Below are 16812 nucleotides of genomic sequence, written 5' to 3'. Positions count from 1 at the left end.
CGGGAATTTTGTCGGTGTCACAATTTTGTTGGTTATGATCAGCTTGTGTGAGCACTTGCAGTTTATACCGATGTCAAAAGGAATAGTCTCTTTCTAGAACCAGGTAAGTCATTGAAAACCGGTCTTTCAAGTGTATTTTGTGTTCTGTTTAAATCAATGGAAATTATTTCCATGCCTGAGAAAACTTGGGCTTGTGTGGGTCCGCTATGAATGGTGATGGTAAACATGCTGGTTATGTTCAGCAGTGCAGAGGTTCTGTGTTTATGCAGAGCCTGATGTCACGGGATCCTGGTCTGTGTGACAGCTCTACACTCAATCAGTGCCTTTATTGCACTATTACTAGCAAGTGTCTTTTTTTTTTTTTTAAATAAGAGGCTGTTGTACAGTTTAGTATGAGAGGCTTTTTCTTTGTGTTTCTGGCACTGGATTAAATGGATGTGGAATCTCTGCTGTGTGAATACTCCTGTAACATCTGCTGGGTTTTGGTACGCTCTCGGAGCTTAGACTATTTGAGGCAAGTTTCTTTTCATACCCAGCTTGTGTACGTAATCCCCTTCCCATCACGACCAGCATCTTCCCATCCCAGTGTCTGTGGGATAGCCAGTGCTTTCATGGAGCTGGGAAGTGAATTTGGGAAGGTCAAAAGCAGTGTTCCTGCAGCCAGGTGGCGTTGGGATCCCATGGGCGCTTGGCCTCTGGGTTTGCCTCTTTTGCTGATAAACAAGGAGCCTGAAACTTCTGAGGCCGGTACTTCGGCACTGGGAGTGCTGAAGTCACCTTAAAACGTGAGAGATCTTATGATGGTCTTTGTGCATTGTGGGCTGGATCATGCTAGACAATGGTGTTGTACAGTCAAAAATAACATGTGCTGGCTTGCTGGAAACTATCCCAACGGCTCCCTCCTTTTGCCAGAGACTCGTCTGCTGGTTTGCTTGCTGGCATGTTACAAACCTACAAAAGAGCAAACTGTGAAATCAGATGCTTTCAAACTGGCAATTTCCCAACTCCTTTACCTAGGAAAGGAGAAAAAGGAAGACTCCTGCATGCTGCACTTCTCACTCGATGGGGTTCTGTTGAAAAGCTGCTGCAAGATCTGCCCTTAAAAATCCATCTACAAACAGAACCCCCATCCCAAGCAAGCCTGACAGCACTCACAGTGTATTCCTGTTAAACCACACAGTGTCTCTGTGTGAGCATACACAGCGAAAGTGGTTGGAATTGTTTCCTTTGTATTCGCTCAACTGAAAGGCAGTGATTGCGTCGGGGCCGGAGCCAGGAACGAGACAGGCTCCTCACCAGTGCGTGGTGGTGCAGTCGCGGCTTCCACATGTGAATACAAAAAAGGACAAACCACAGGATAAAGTGAGAGCACTGAAATTTTTATTTGTTACCTCTAGGTACCACGAGTTTGACATTAATAGGCAAGACCAGTGAATGAGCAGCAGTACATCGCATTCAAACCTGAATCTCCAAAGCACCAAAAATGGAGCTAGATTTACTTCTTAATCCTATAGTCAGCACACTAGCCTGGACTTGCTGCATCTTGTTTTGTCCCTAATTTAGTAGTACATTGTTATGCAGTTTGGGGGCGTGAGGAAAGAGTCATTGTGTAGTACCACTTCTACATCATCATAGGACTACAACATGCACATTCTACTATGTGGCCCAAGCAACAAGAATACAAGTAGAACAGTTACAGGTGGAGACAGGTTCATGTTAACACCACCTATGAATTTGTAGAAACCTTTTTGGACGGGTACCTACAGCAGTTCATCAATTTGTGTGGGAACATTACACGCATGCACGAGTGATACAGTGGAAAACATAGCAGGAGCAGCAGCAGGACGCAGGACAAAGGTGAAATCTGTGATGGGATGCATGGGAAACAAGACCTTCCTCAGCTTTCTACGGCAAGTCTCTGCTCTGTTAGCGAGGCCTGTTGAGCAACAGTTTTGTTCTCATGGCTGCGGAGTTTTGATACGACTTCTAGAAAGGCCATGCTCTGCACTTCCTTTTGAAGAGGCTCTGGAAAAAGAAATAGATAGTAAAAGAAACGGTGCTTTGTATGAGACGGGCAAAAGAACACAAAAGGTTGGCGAGTGTGAGAAACTTTTCTACTGAAGAGTACCCCCCACACACGTAAGCACACAAATGCGTGTGCACATCATCTCTTTATTTACTTCGAGTTGCTTTTGAGGACGGATAGAGAACTCTGCAGGGCCTGGGACATACACAGATTCCACGGATTTCAGGTAGAGATGAATGGTGAAGCTGCTGCATAGCAGTTAAGAAAATCCACCTGGATTGCCTTCTGAAACAGATGCTTGGGAAGTCATTTTAGTGAAAATATTTTTCTGCTTTATTCCTTAAACTAGCCTGACTAAGTCAGCTTGCCTTGGAAGGTTCACTACGTCGTTTGTATCAAATCAGCTCTGGTTGTTGATGTGAGGTGTGAAGTGGGTGAGCTGGTTCTTTAATGGATGTGTCACCGCTCGGTCACTGTTAGCTGTCCGTTCACAGGTTAGCTCTGAAGTGAATACAAATACAACACGTGGTGCATTGCCTAGTGCTGTGCATACGTATACAGCGTTTACGTTTTACTCAAAACTATGAGACAGTTCTAGGATTCTGATCCTGGATTGCACTGTACTTTGTATTAATAAGGAAAGGTTGGGAACAACCCATAAAATTGAGCAATTTTTAAAAAAATTCCATGAGTTTTATCAAAGCCCTCTACTGTATAGACATCTCACAGCTGAGATCCAAAGCAGTTGGTTTTGTTTTGTGCCCTGTTCAGGCTGCCCTAGTGAGCTCCTACTCAGCAACAAACACTGACCTAGATTTTTTTTGCTTCCCAGGTGCTGCTGGGGGCCTAATCCCTGAGCTTCCCAGGAGAAAGGCCAACCATCTGTTTCAGATAGCTATGCTGTATGCTATGCATATTTACCTTTTTTTTTTTTAATGGCAAACTTTGACATTTGTTTCCCTTCCTACCTACTTTCTTGTTCACAGGTTTAAGCAGGTGTTACCAAACTGAATTTTGGGAATTTACTGTGCTTTACAGTGGCTGAATAGTTCTGCTTAACATCCAGACACCTGTGGGCCCGGAGACCCTCACATACAGTCATGACTCTGCTAGCTATGAATGCTCTTTTGCTGATTCTTTGTTACATGTTTCCATTTTCCACTGTCCTAATTTTTCCCTCTTTCCATCCATTCACTCAGTTGCAAGAGCAAATTCCAGATGGCAAAAATAATATGTAAATAGATATATATTTACTCCTTAACGCACAGCTGTTGGCAATATCAAGTTAAATGTGATGCCAGACACCCTGTGACAAAAGCTAGTAAGAACAGCAGTCACTGGAGAAATAAACTTACCAATGATGAAGTCAGTGCAACCATTTCTGTCTATGGAACTATACTGGGGGCAATTACTTTAAAATGGCTACACAGGCCTGGTTACAGTAGAATATGCAAACAAGTAAATAGAAAAGCTTACTGTGTGGAGACGGTGGTGAAAATTAGAGGCAACAGAGCTGGGAGGGAGATGTATGTTAGTATTTTCATGTGTGTAAAGAGCAGACTCGGTTAGAATAGTTTTAAAAAAAGTTAAAAGTGAATACCAGGGTTGCTCTAGTTGTTACTCTCATGTACTCGCTAATTTTACGCAAGTCTGTTCCTCAGGAAGCGGGGCTGAACGCTGGCTCGGCCAAGTGCTGGGCCTTAACTTTACAGCTTTACATTGCAAGAATGCGCTGCCTGTTTCCTGGGAGTGGGCTGAGACACCTCGTGTCTAGGCAAAGCTTACGTGGTGTGGCGGCAGACTGACCTCTGCCAGCTGGATAACCCTAAAAACCCCGAGACAAGACTGCTCCTTACTTTGGTGGAACAGAGACTCAGGTATTGGACTTTCAATAACTCTGTCAATCCTGCAGGTGACAAGACTTGGGGCAGGGAAAATGCACGTGCCAGGCAGAACTTCTGAGGATGATTATTTTAGCTGGAAGCAGTGGGAATACACACAAGAACGTCACGGTGAGGCTGAGGGAACCTCTGCAGAAAGGCATCTGCTCTAACAACGGATGGATAATCCCAAGTGCAAAATGGCTCAAGAAAGTTGTGAGTAAAAACTAAATGGCATGTCTTAACATTAAAGCGAATGCTTACTGGGAGCTGAGGCTTGTACAAAAATTGTGCTCAAAAATTGCTAACATTGAAATGTATATACTGCTCTAAAAACAAGTATTTTTTCCTTTATGATGGCAGTAATACAGTGTTCACTCGCATGGCTGTACAGGTCACCAGAGTCACGCTTACAGTAGACATGGTGAACTTCATTTAAGGGGGAAAAAAGGCAAGCCGATTTCTTTACAGAGACAGCACACACTTAGCCATGATAACTTTTAATCCTTTCAATTGAATTGCTGTAAACTCATCTCTGGAGAACCTTCAAATGTTTCACACGTGGCAAGTCCTGCGCTGACAGGCTCTGAGTTTCCACGTTTCTGTACTTAATCCAGTTCTTTGTCATCTTAGTTGTCTGTAAATTTCTGAAACCTTTCTGGAATGAAATTTGCTCTGCTTCCACAGAGTAAATGCTACTTAAAGAATGGAATGAAAGCAATGTGGCCACTTCTTGAAACCTCAGCTGGAAATCAAATTTCTCAATGATACCTTGCTCTTTGTTGTTTTTGTTTGCCCACATGCAGGTGGGAAGTTGCAACATCAAACCACAGCCTGCTACACAATCCTCCAAACAGTCTGACCTTTAGCAGAGGGGTAGCTCAGAAAGATCACACTTTCCAGTGTCCAGCACTGACATGTTGGAGTGCGTCCTGCTCGTCTTTCAAAGCAACCACGAACAGTTGTGCCTGGTGGGCCGAGCGTGTGAGGGCTGCTGAGGGAAGGGCTCTTCCTAGTGAGGTAAGTGTGAGGATCCCTTCTGAAGCAGGATCACAGCCTACGCGCTGTACTAAGTACGTACTTGTGTGCACGCACGTCCTTGCAAATATTACCCGTATATTTATTTGTTCCCTACCATTCTTGTAGGAATTTAAAACTACAAGTGAGGAGGCTCCTTGCAAACTTCTCTTCCGCCAAATGTTACTTGACTGACTGATAATAAAAGCCGTCACACAGCAATTACAGGGAACTTGCAGGTAAAGGTGAAAATAAAGTTCTTGTTATCTGCGTATTTTTGCAAAGACAGCCTGATACTGTAGAGTTTAAAATGCCTTTCATTTCTCTCCTGTCAGTTGAAGTTTGAGCTAGCTGCATCCTGCAGAAGCCAGAGTCCAATTTCTGCAGTTAATATCCAAAACTGAGTTAACAGCCTCCTTCTTGACACTATAAATAAACGCTGTAAGTAAAGTGTCATAGTAAATTGAACCCTTCTGTGTACGTTCATCGTGAACAGAGAACCAGTCTCAGAGTGCATCTGCACGTGTTCTATGCTCTGGCTAAAGGAGAGAACTAGGTTTAAATACATAAATCTCTTAGGAAAGCAGCCCCTCCTGAATACTCACCAGATCCTATAAGGGCACAGATCAGCACCATAGAGTTGTATTTTATTTCTGGAGCACTCCTGTCATCTGAGAGCAGTCTGTGTAGAATCTGAACAAGCTGAGCATTTTCAAGATCCTTTTCAGCAGTGACTGAAATACAAATGAAAATTTGTAAATCTGGAAGCTCCACTTGCTTTCATGCTTCCGTGTGTTAGCCGGTCACTGAAACACGGATCTCTCACTGTAGCGAAAGTGGTGCTGTGGCACATAACTTATTGGCATAAAACTGAAGCACATATTGGTATGATGATAGGAATCACAGCTCTTGCCATAAAAATGTAAAATAGCCTAACTGCTTGAAAGGACAAGCAGAGTTTAATGATAAAATCCAATCTTAAATCTGCAGTGAGCTGATGGAAAATCCCCCAGGCTTTCTAGCTGTTTAGGCCAACACCTGCAATATTTTAGCTTTCAACACTTCCAGTGCCTGAATTTGCTTTTGGAAATTTTGTCTGAGTAGATACAGATGGTGTAATTCTTGATTCCGTGGTAGAGGGAGCTCAGGGTCCCATTATAAAGGCTGTGAGAAACTTTTCAAGATCAGACTGAGAGTTATTTCCTCTGTCGTTTTCTAAGAAACATTATATACTGAATTCAGTCTTGAAACCTTTAAATGTCTGAAGACGAGACAAAGAAGGGTTAGACAATTCATGTGAATAGAACTGGTTTTTCCTTTTAATTAAAACGATTCCCTGATGGATTCGCAGCGATTTGGAAGGTGAACACAGCATTGCTGTAGTACAATGGCAAGAGATGAAATCAAGAGCAAAAATATGTAATGTTGCTTGTTTAGTTCATTATCTTAGTTAATAAGCAAGCAAATAGGATAAAGAAAACCTTTGTTGGACATTTACTTTTTGCTTCTAAGTGAGGTGGTACAAAGGCAAATCAAGACATGTAATCATCTCTGCCTTCATCTGGCAACTCCTGCATCTATTTCTGTGGAACTTCATAATAATAAAGACATTTTGGGGGCATCATCCACCTCTGTGTGTATTCTGTAGCTCTCACTAATTAGGGAAGTGAAAGCTTTACTCTGATAAGCCCTCTCAGAAGGGGATTAACCATTCCAGTGTAGGAATGTAGTCAGGTCATATCGTCTCCACTCTAAAGTACAATTTTCTTAACTGTTATTCCTTCAGGTTTTACCCAAATTCTGAAAGTTATGTTTGAGGGCCTTTCTAGATCATGTGATCACCTACCAGAGTGACGGAGCAGACACTGTATTACCAGCAAAGTCCAGATTTCTGCATAACCTTCTTGCCTGCCTATGTCTGCGTGAACTGCCATGTATTTCCATGCTACCGAAAGGCAGGTGGAAGGAGGTGGTTTTTCTACATTGTAAAAGAAACTGGCACAACTCTCCCTCTACGACTTCTCTTGGGCACAGACTGGAAAGAAAACAGGCAGAGTTCACTGCTGGGATACTCACCCAACTCTAAAGCTGCTATTAGTGCCAGCGCAACGAGAGCTTCGTTTTGCATTATTACGTGTTCACTGGTTGCCATGGTTACTAAATGCTTGATGCCACCACTCTGTACAATGGTCCTAATAACCTCCTAAAATAAATAACATAGAAATCAAAAAATTTGCATTGTACACAAACTGTATTAAATAACAAAGTTGTCATAGATGCTATGTTATCTCTGGGTAAGGATATGCACACATAATCACTTTACATAAATGTATGGTGCACGTGGGCCTATAAATTATCTGCTATTACTCTGCAATTATAAGATACAACTTATTAAACCAAGCCAATTAACCATATGATTAAGTTAAGACACAAGTAACTAACTCTTTTCCAGGTTATACTGTGTAACTCAAGTTCTCGTGGCGTGGCATCAGTTGCCTAACAATGAGCCCACTCTGTTATCTTTGAACTCAGCTGGTGTTCAAAGGTGATTAGTTTTCCCTTCTTCATGTCATGATGTTCAGAGCAGCTTATCAAAAGCACCCAACAAATCATATAATTGGGATAAGGAGACACAAGAACTTAGTTTTAATAAAGTTATCAAATCCTCTATCTCTCTCCATGAGTTTCTTCAAAACGTTCAGAGAGGTGAGATCACAAATATTACACCTTACTACGTAATACAAATGCTGTACTTGACAAAAGATTTTTCGAAATGGACAGGAAAATGAGCAGCATTCTCTGGAAGTGTTGTGGGAAGCAGGTTAGCAAAGGATCGTTATGGGATACCAATGGGTTGGTTTCTGTTCTAAAGCCAGCAGTTAAAATGAGCTGTTGCCCTGTATCTAGGAAATGAAAATGCTGACTGGATTAAATGGCTTTAAAGCGGTTTAAAAATACACAACTGAGATTCTGTTTTCTAGTCCAAAATTTGATCCAACTTACATAGGATGAATAAAGATTTCTGGTGTCTGCAGGTCTTTGACTTGTTAATTATCATTAAAAAAGTGAGTTTGCACCTAGTGTTTTCACCATTATATGTCCTAAAAATACTTGCAAAATGTTTGCCTGGAAATCGGGTAACTCGGCATGCCAATGGGAAATAGTTGAAGGAAATGTGGTTTGGCTTTTATTATTTTCTATTTGTTCTGTGGGTGCACAAAGTCTTGAAATAGTAGTTACTTCTTGAAATAAGAATCTGATATAAATTTTTAATCAGTGTGTTGAATTTCTATTTAAAGCACATGTCCCCTTCTAAGTCCAGCCACAAGTCAAAACTCATTAACTGATACTGGTGTTTAGAATGATTTATGTTCTGGTACGTGCACAGAGAATGCAGTGACATTCTTTATGCAAGGAAATAGACAAAATATGATCATAATCCTTGAAAATTGAAATATTTTTAGATAATCTTATTGAAGATGCAATTGGCACAAGTCACAGCCTAACGTCTCCAGAATTTCACATTTATGACCTATTTTTTCTGAATGACGTAATGTACGCAAGCACGTAAGTACTTTTATATTTTTCCTTCCTTACAATGATGTGTTTTATTATTTGTGATTTTTCTGGTGGAACTCCAAAGTAGTTTTGAGACTTCCTGGAATAATCTGGGAACTGCTAATTTCTACATGAATTGGTGTGGAGTCTTGGCTATATAAGCCTTGGGAATCAATCAGCACCTCTGGCATCAAAATTTGTTATTTTATAGGTGAACGTGACCCTCTAAAAGGCAATACCAAACAGATAGAAGGGATGACAGCAGTCAGGATTTGGTGCTATTGTGTTTTAACTCTCAAGCACTTACTCCATTTTTTAGAATGAGACATAAGTTTTCTAAACCACTGTCACCTTTGTAAATACTACCCCAAAAACTGAATTCAAATCTGATGTGCTGTAAGGACCCATCCAGTTGTACTTCTATTCAAACCTAGAGGGCAGTAAAAGCATTAAAAACCCCGTGTGCTCAGCTCGGCTTTCCTCTTCCCAGTCAAGTTTCCTCTATGAGTACATAAACCACACAAAAGTTCATCTGTGGTAATTGTGTTAACTTCTGTATTAATGTCTACTTGATGCCATCAATAGTGTCTCTGTATTTGGAATTGAATTCTGTTTTCCTGTAGCACGTATTGATAAAAACTTGCATCTGTGGTGGTGTATGCCATCCATCTATGTGTGCATCTTGTGGACTCTGTGTGTGTAGGAAAGGTGAAACCTGAACATAAAATTAAAAATGGGCATTAGAAAGAGACAGTAATATTAGAAATCAGCAAAGATTTAAATCTCTGTAAGTCCTGTTGATTTGTTTTTGGAGAGACTGAGTACAGATCAGGTCCATGATATGTGTTTCACTTTGCAAATGCCACACACGAATGAAGAGGTCACTGTTAAAGTCTGAGCTGTCCAAATCACGCTTGCTATGTAAGCTCAGTCAGGCAGCCTGTGTTCGTACCGGTGAACACCCTAAGCGAAGCCCGAGCCTTGTTTCCAGAGGAGATGCTTTTGTCCCTTCTAAGACGGTTTTGCCTAATTCTCTCCTGAGCAAGGACTGAGGACTTGGACTGCTTATGTAAAGGTATTTGGGTGATGCGAAGGTGATGGGAGGGACAGAACTGATCTCTCCCACAGTTTCTCTTAATGTCATACCTTTTGCTGGGTACAAGCAAGCTTCTGTTAGAATTTGGAATAAATGATCATTTTCTAATAATCCGTTAGAATTTTAAAACTGAAAAATGCTTTATGAAGAGTAGGGGGACAGACTACTTCTGGATCTCAATTTTACATAAATATATAGCAAGATCATAACAATTACGTGCAATGATTCTTCATCTATATCATCATTAAAATGTAGAAAACACGGGATGCTGAACTTCAACAGGATACAATACAAATAAAAATGAGTCAAGACTTAGCCACGTGAATCCTAACAGTGTTCCTTCAGCTGGCCTGCCACTCTGAAATTGTTTTGCTTTGTTTCAATTTTTTTTGTAACTAGACAGTTCCAGCGAGCATTTAAACCTGTTGCTTGTGTCTCCTGGTGGGCCCCAGAGGCAGAGATGTACCGCGTGAACTGACCGACCTGGCTCTCTAGAAGGATTTACATATGGAGGCCTCGGCTACCAATACCACCTGCAGAGGTAACTCATAGTTCTTGCAAGCTGCCATTTTACACCATGAACTTACTTTTGATTTGCTGTGTCGTATAAGCGCAGACAGTAGTCTGTTGGACTCTCCCATCACACCTGCGTGATCCTTGGCTTCACACCACTCCACCAATCGTTCCACCAGTTTTACATTTTTGCCCAGCTGTTCAGCTGCTTCTGCTACATGATGCCAGAGCCAACAACACAACAAAAAAAGTTGTCACTTTTTTTAAGCAAGTGCCAGAAAAATAAGCTGAAAGTTACTAACTAGAAGTTTGTTAAGTAGAACTTCACTAGCTTGCACCAAGAGTGGGAAAAGTCTAGGCTGTGTGAAAGCAAGTAAAGCCAGTCAAAATGGAAACAAAATACAGAAAAACATTCATAATCCAGTTTTTGAAAACAACTTATCAGCCTGGTTAATGAGGCTTGTGTGTTGATTAACAGTAGGGAAAAGACAGGTGATGTCACACTCCCAGGTGAGCTAGCTCAAAAATTTAAAACCAGGAGGGACTGCTGCCAGAAGGGGAGCACTGTGGTCAGTCAGATGAGGTTTTATAGACTATAAGTCATGTCAGTTTATTCAATGAATTTCTATTTCATATCTGATAGCTTTGCTAGAACTAGAATGGATCTTTTGAAAAAATCTGCAGAACTGGGCCAAAAATAAATACTTGGCTAATTTATCTTATTAACTACTTTTGGTCTTTAGCAGATTTTACAAATTTGATTTTTTTTTTTTTCTGATGTCACAAATCCTCATCCTGGAACAAGCTGTTAAACTAAAAGGTGCTTGTTCATTTTGAAATTGCAGTTTATCAATTAGCAAGTGCATTAGCGTGTTCCAAGGAGCTAGGTACAGCCAGGAAATGTAGTAAGTGAACAGCGAAACAGGACTGGTAGCTTAAAACACTCACGCCTCAATACATACTCGTAATGTGACAGTGTAGGAGAGTTCTGAAGTACAAAAGTAAATAAGCATTTGACACATATTCTGAGGGTCCCTGGTAGTCAATTTAGGAGTTCTGAAAAAAAAATCAACCCACATTCCTCTCCCTTTGCATATGTATTAGATTTATTCCAAGATTTCAGGAATAAAATTTAAAAAAAAACCCAACCCTCTGCTTCCCTCTTGTAAGAATCTTGGCAGCATATCACAGACTGAACCAAAAAGAATCACTTAACATAGAGAACAGTTTATTTTTACCTTGTGCATCTATTAGCATTCTTAATGTTCCCAGTAGCTTGAATTGAACAGGGGGCATCTCCGATCTGAGAAATTTCAATACAGCTTCTGCAACACCAGCTGACAGCATCTTAGCCTTATTTACAACTGCATGAATAAAGAACAGGAACGATCTCAAGAACATTTCTGGAAGATGCAGTTTATTTCTAAGACAGTCTTGAAGCAAATTTTCAGGCACAGTTTGAAAAATAGCTTGTGAACACAGACTTCAGGAACACGAGTGTGCACTGACAATACTGCATGGTTGAAAAATGTCATGGTTGCTAAGACACAGGTGTGAAGTTAAGTGGTTTTTCCTAGCATGCACATCTAATTTCTAGTGTTCAGCCTGAATATAAACTGAAGGCTAGACCTCGCCTGCCCGGAAAGGTGTCTTCCACAAAATGCATGAAGCAGAAGCCCAGGCTAGTACTTGCACCCCAAAATATGAGGAAACTTCTCTGATTCCCAACAACATTCTTCTGTTTCACAGAGGCAAAGGAACTAAAGCAACTAATTAGCAGAATAACCTCTTACCTGGTTCCAATAGTTTATACATCAACACTGTGGCCTGACGTGTCTGGAGCCTGTAGTCCTTGTATTGCCCCCCCCAAACTCTCTTTCATCCCCTCCACTAGCCTAAGTTCTCCACTTTTATGGAGCGCTCTGAAATATATGTAAGTGCAAACTTGGTCTGATATTGAACTTAGAAAAAAGTACTTATTTTGCATTCAAAGTAGGGTTTAACAAGCAGTTCATCACTGAGGCCAGTTATTACTTGCTCATCTATAACAATATATATTAAATCTTATGTAGGTCTCTGGCAGACATCCTTGAGCATAGGCTACAGGGAAGCTTGCTGGCTCATGGAAGTTAATAGAATTACTCACCTGAGAAAGGTAAGCAAAGGGCGAACCACTAACGATGCATGGATTAGTTACGTATGCTTGATCATTTTTAGAAAGTTACTGTTTGTCAAAAGTGAAAATAGTAAAATAAGGTTAAATGGATGAAAGATTTATTTTTGGCTTGGTACAAGAAAGCATACGCAAGTAACACAGGCTTGCTTTGTTTTTATGTGCACGTGCTCTGCCTTTTGTGCTTGGGTAATCAAAACTCGTGCAAACTAAGTTATTAAAAATGACAAAATTAGCATTCAGTTCATTGCCTACACACAGTAATTAATTGCAATAGGCAGGCTATTCTAACAGTCTACCTCCAGCTCTAACTTGTGAATTGTCAAAGCCTGAGGAAGTTAGAGTGAGATGCAGTGACCACTGCTCTCTGGTGGGGAGAGATCCCAAATGAAACAAAAAATAAAAATGCAGTGCTCTGGACAGAAAGGATTGAGCAATGATATCCGAGGCCGCCTCAGCTTTGACAAAGCTGCCCTTTCCTTGGTGGGGGATGATGTTGTGGGATCAAAATGGCAAAGGACGGTCAGTAGGTCTGTGATATACTTAAAACTGCTGGTCACAACTGCCATGCAAAAAAAAAAAAAAACCCCAAAAAAACCAAATGATGATGGGCCTGAATGAAAAGCAACGGTCTGACCTGCCTCTGGGACTGTCAGTCTGTCCTCCCACCCTCATCCCCTGGGGGTGCATTGGGAGAACAGAATTTCACCTTCAGGGGTAATTAGCAATGCAAAGTGAGGCTTACCAGGAATAGCCAGGTTTCTTAGAGCACTCAGTGCAGCGTGCTGCACAGTTACATTTCCATCCTCCACATGTCTGTCTAGCAGATCCATCAGCTTTTGAACTATGCCATTATCCACCATATGGATGCAGTTTCCGTCTGTGTGAGATGAGACAAGTCACTTGTGAATGGAAGATTATTACTAAGATTTTTACAACAGCTTTTTAAGAATAGAGGGGTTATTTCCTTGCTCCTTTCTAGATTTTATTGTTGAGAATTTGACCACCATCATCAATGGGAGTTGCAGTGCTCATGAAAAATTTAGAAGAGTGATATAGGAAACACTGAAGAAGGCAGAAATCCCCTACACCTCTTTACAAATGTGAAACAGTATTTTTAAAGTAGGCTTAATGATTTTCAGGATTGTAAATTATAAAACTACTGATGTTGCTGCATAGCTCAATACCAGCTTTACTGTGACGTGCAGTTTTTGTTTGTAGCTGTACAGACGGAACATGATAGAAGGGCACAGATAAATTAACATAAGCTGTTATGGCATATTCTTACCATTTCTGGCAAAATTTGCAATAGCCAATGCTCCTGCAAGCTGTAGCTGATGGCTATTGGAAGGAATCCATGAAAGTACTCTTTGGAACACACTGCCTTTTCCTCCTTCAAATAACTTTTGCATGGATTCATCTGGGGTAAAAAGCATAGACAGTCAGCAAGCCAAAGAAGTGTTTGTTAGGGAAAATCCTTCTCTTTTTATGAGTGAAGCTCTGGGGGCTTCACTACAATTAATCCAGTCCTGCAATGGGATGAGAGACAAAATCTGACACATTAAATGTTAAGTGGCAGGTAGCAGGTCCTCTAAGTTATTTAGAAAATTAATAAATAGTAAAATTCAGCAGCCAAATGGCATTACAGGTATCTGCTGTTGGTTTGCAGAGGGTGGTGACACACTATACTCACCTCCAAGCAATAATAAAACCATAAGATCAGAAGCTGTTTTAAGCTCTGCAACATCATCCTCTTTGTCACTGTCCACAGTCTTCTGGACAATCTCAAGTAAGCACTCCACCAAGCCTGCTTCAACCAGCTGCAGTTTAATGACATCTGAAGAATAGCATGGATAATAGGAGTCAGAATCATGATTTTAAATACATCTATTGTACATATGTGCAGGACAGACTGTGAAAAGAAGCAGTGATGTCAACGGTTTCACTGACAGCTTGTGTAGATAAAACTGCAATTTTTCTTCTTTTTTTAATTTTAAATTCTCAGGGTCAACTTCTGTTGTTATTCATCTACCAAGCGCTCCCCTGGCTCCTGACTGCCTTCAGAGCACAACTATATACTGAAGCTGTATGGAGCTGCTCTTCACCTCTCAAAAATGAGGATATTTCTCTACAGCAAACTTCTGGCATCTCAGTCATCACGCAGCAGACTCATAAGGACTGTGCTGTGTTTGGGCTCTCCAAAGACTTTCAACTGTGTTGCGGAACAAACAGGGTTTCTTCTTTTATTTCATGTACAGAAGAGCTACTGACTTCACTGAGGCATGCAAGTGTAAAATATAGAAGTTTTTGATGAAATCTCAGAGCAAGTAATCACCTGTTTCTTTTACCTGAGCCAAGATTTCTGCTGTTCACTGAAAGGGCTGCAGGAAGAATACAGTAAGGCCAAATCCAAACTGGCTGGGTTGGGAGGGAAATTTGTTGTGATTGAAGAAAAACTGGAAACTGATGAGGCAAACTCATTTCTTAGTTGCTATTGGCAACAAGGCTCAACAGCAAAGGTGATAAACATGTTTTTCAGGTGGTGAAATAGGACTTGGGAGCAATATTTTTTTCTGTTGTATTTACAACACAATCTTTAACAGATTTTTCTCTGTGAACTTGGAGCTGGGAATCTCCCAGCTGAAACTCCCTTTCTCTTAAGCGGGAATGGCAGGTTGTCTGATGCTGTGTTATGTGTTTTTGTTATGAGAATGTGATTCTAGTAGTTTTTGCATGCTGATTTTAGAAAGCAGAGTCACAAACCTCTGCAGAAATGTGCAAACAAATGGATTTCTCTTAGCTTTCTACATGAAATGATGTTTTAACAATAAGGAGTTTAACCTCAGCTAAAATATTTTTAAAGGCCAAAGCTTTGGAAATATTTTTTCATATAGTTTACCAGTGACAGCTGGGTGAGAAGTGTTCTACCTCTAGTGAAGGATGTGACTGACTCTGTTTCCTGTTGTCACTAGGCTTTTTGCATGAATGAAATCCATTGTTCCTCTAAGAGTGGCTGACCTTCTCATGAACTTTGTTAGGGAATGCAAAATATCCAGTTGGGATTTTTTAAAGAGGTACTTTTGCACTGAGGTACTTTAAAAAATAGAGAGGTCTCTTAGTTACAGAATACAAGGTTGCAGGTGTGCTGTGATTTGAAATATAAATTGCTACACCAGTGTCCTTAAAAACAAAACTAAAAAAAACCTCCAACCACCAAAATCCACACTCTGCAAATACTTCATTTAGATGGTTTTGCCTGCTGACCTATTGCTAATTATCTACGATCAAAAGCACCTAAACAGTACAAGCACAGTGAACTCCTTTAAGTATGCCTTGAATCCACAGTGGAAGAGTTCAGCTGACTACCCAATAACATGTAAGCACCTGAGTTATGTTCAGCAGCAGTAAACTTATCAATTTTTATTGCGACTATAAAACATAGTCTAAGAAAAATAAAGCATTTGAACTGAAATACGTCAAACTCACAAAATGTTGGACCTAATTCTGTGTCAGTCTCTGAGGATGGAACTATCTTAGAGCAACTTGTTAGTTTTATGTAATAAATGAATATATTTTGGCACAATGTGCATTTTTAGAACTGAAAAAAGGAATCGTGTTTTTATAGGCTGCTTAAAAGACAAAGTAATTTTTTAAACTGAAGTAAAAATTTATCTTGATTTATACTGTGTAAACCAGACACAGATAGAGTGTGTGTGTGTGTGTGTGTAGAACAGCGTAGGATAAAGCCTAAAACTTTAGAATTTACAATTCTATCCAATAATTTATTCCATTCAGACAAGCTTTAATGCTGAGGTGATTAAAACAAGGGTATAGAGCCGTCAAATACTGTGATGTCTTCCGTGCTCAGAACTGCTTCCCTCTCCAGTCCAGCTCCACCTGTTAACTCATTTCTTCATTTCCCTTAAGGGCAGATGGTGGATTATAAAAACCACCCAGAACTCTTTTGGGGCACACATCACTTCCCACTCTGGCTTGAGCAGTGAATGAAACTCAAGTTGCCTGGGGCTATCATAATATATGCCACCAAACACCCATATTAAATTTATGTCATCTCTCAGTGAACAGTAGGGGGAGAACGTCCAGCTCTTAGCTCTGCAATTAACGTGCCCCGTGCAAAAAATAGGTCCATACGAACTGGAACTGCCAGTGGTTCTGCGATCCCAGGAAAAGGCAGAATGACCGATGTCCTGGTGCTGTTACTGACTGAGAACACTTGAGCCAATGTTTTGCAGACAAATGTTGTAAAGCCCTCTGAAAAGCAGCTTTTGATATTCCCGCTGCAGGTACAGGGAAATTAAATATAACATGATCACAGACAGAGCGAATCAGAGATGGAATTAGCATCAACAATTTGTTGGGTCCTGTCATGTGCTCAGACAATTAAGACCTATTCACTTCATATGAAACTGTCATCACAAGATCAACTATGGCGGCTTCTGAACACAGCAGCCAGTTACTCTGCATCTAGTCCCTGAAAAAGACATTGATATATGAAAATACATATAAGGGAATGAATAAAAAATAGTGT

At 40.6% G+C, this 16812-nt stretch overlaps 1 protein-coding gene and 1 long non-coding RNA gene across 10 annotated transcripts in view; one reads left to right on the top strand and one right to left on the bottom strand.

Moving 5' to 3' along the window:
- Positions 1–1358: 1358 nt before the first annotated feature.
- Positions 1359–16812, bottom strand: part of RAP1GDS1 (Rap1 GTPase-GDP dissociation stimulator 1) — a 100851-nt gene continuing 85397 nt past the window's right edge. For all 9 annotated transcript variants that reach the window (XM_054823838.1, XM_054823836.1, XM_054823842.1 and 6 more), the window contains 8 exons: positions 13957–14100; positions 13552–13683; positions 13009–13143; positions 11329–11454; positions 10165–10304; positions 7000–7126; positions 5529–5657; positions 1359–2025 (listed from right to left, as the gene is read on the bottom strand). In XM_054823838.1, coding sequence (XP_054679813.1) covers positions 1898–2025; positions 5529–5657; positions 7000–7126; positions 10165–10304; positions 11329–11454; positions 13009–13143; positions 13552–13683; positions 13957–14100 — 1061 coding nt within the window. In that variant the 3' untranslated portion in view covers positions 1359–1897. The remainder of the gene's footprint in view (positions 2026–5528; positions 5658–6999; positions 7127–10164; positions 10305–11328; positions 11455–13008; positions 13144–13551; positions 13684–13956; positions 14101–16812) is intronic.
- LOC129205742 (uncharacterized) lies at positions 7371–16790 on the top strand. Its single transcript, XR_008576844.1, has 5 exons — positions 7371–7468; positions 8388–8490; positions 9977–10118; positions 12163–12245; positions 14269–16790. It is a non-coding gene; the product is annotated as an uncharacterized LOC129205742 (long non-coding RNA).

Source organism: Grus americana, chromosome 4, assembly GCF_028858705.1.
Source record: "Grus americana isolate bGruAme1 chromosome 4, bGruAme1.mat, whole genome shotgun sequence".
NCBI classification, from domain to species: Eukaryota; Metazoa; Chordata; class Aves; order Gruiformes; family Gruidae; genus Grus; species Grus americana.
The sequence above is the reverse complement of the archived record's forward strand: the minus strand, read 5'-3'. Positions and strand labels throughout refer to the sequence as shown.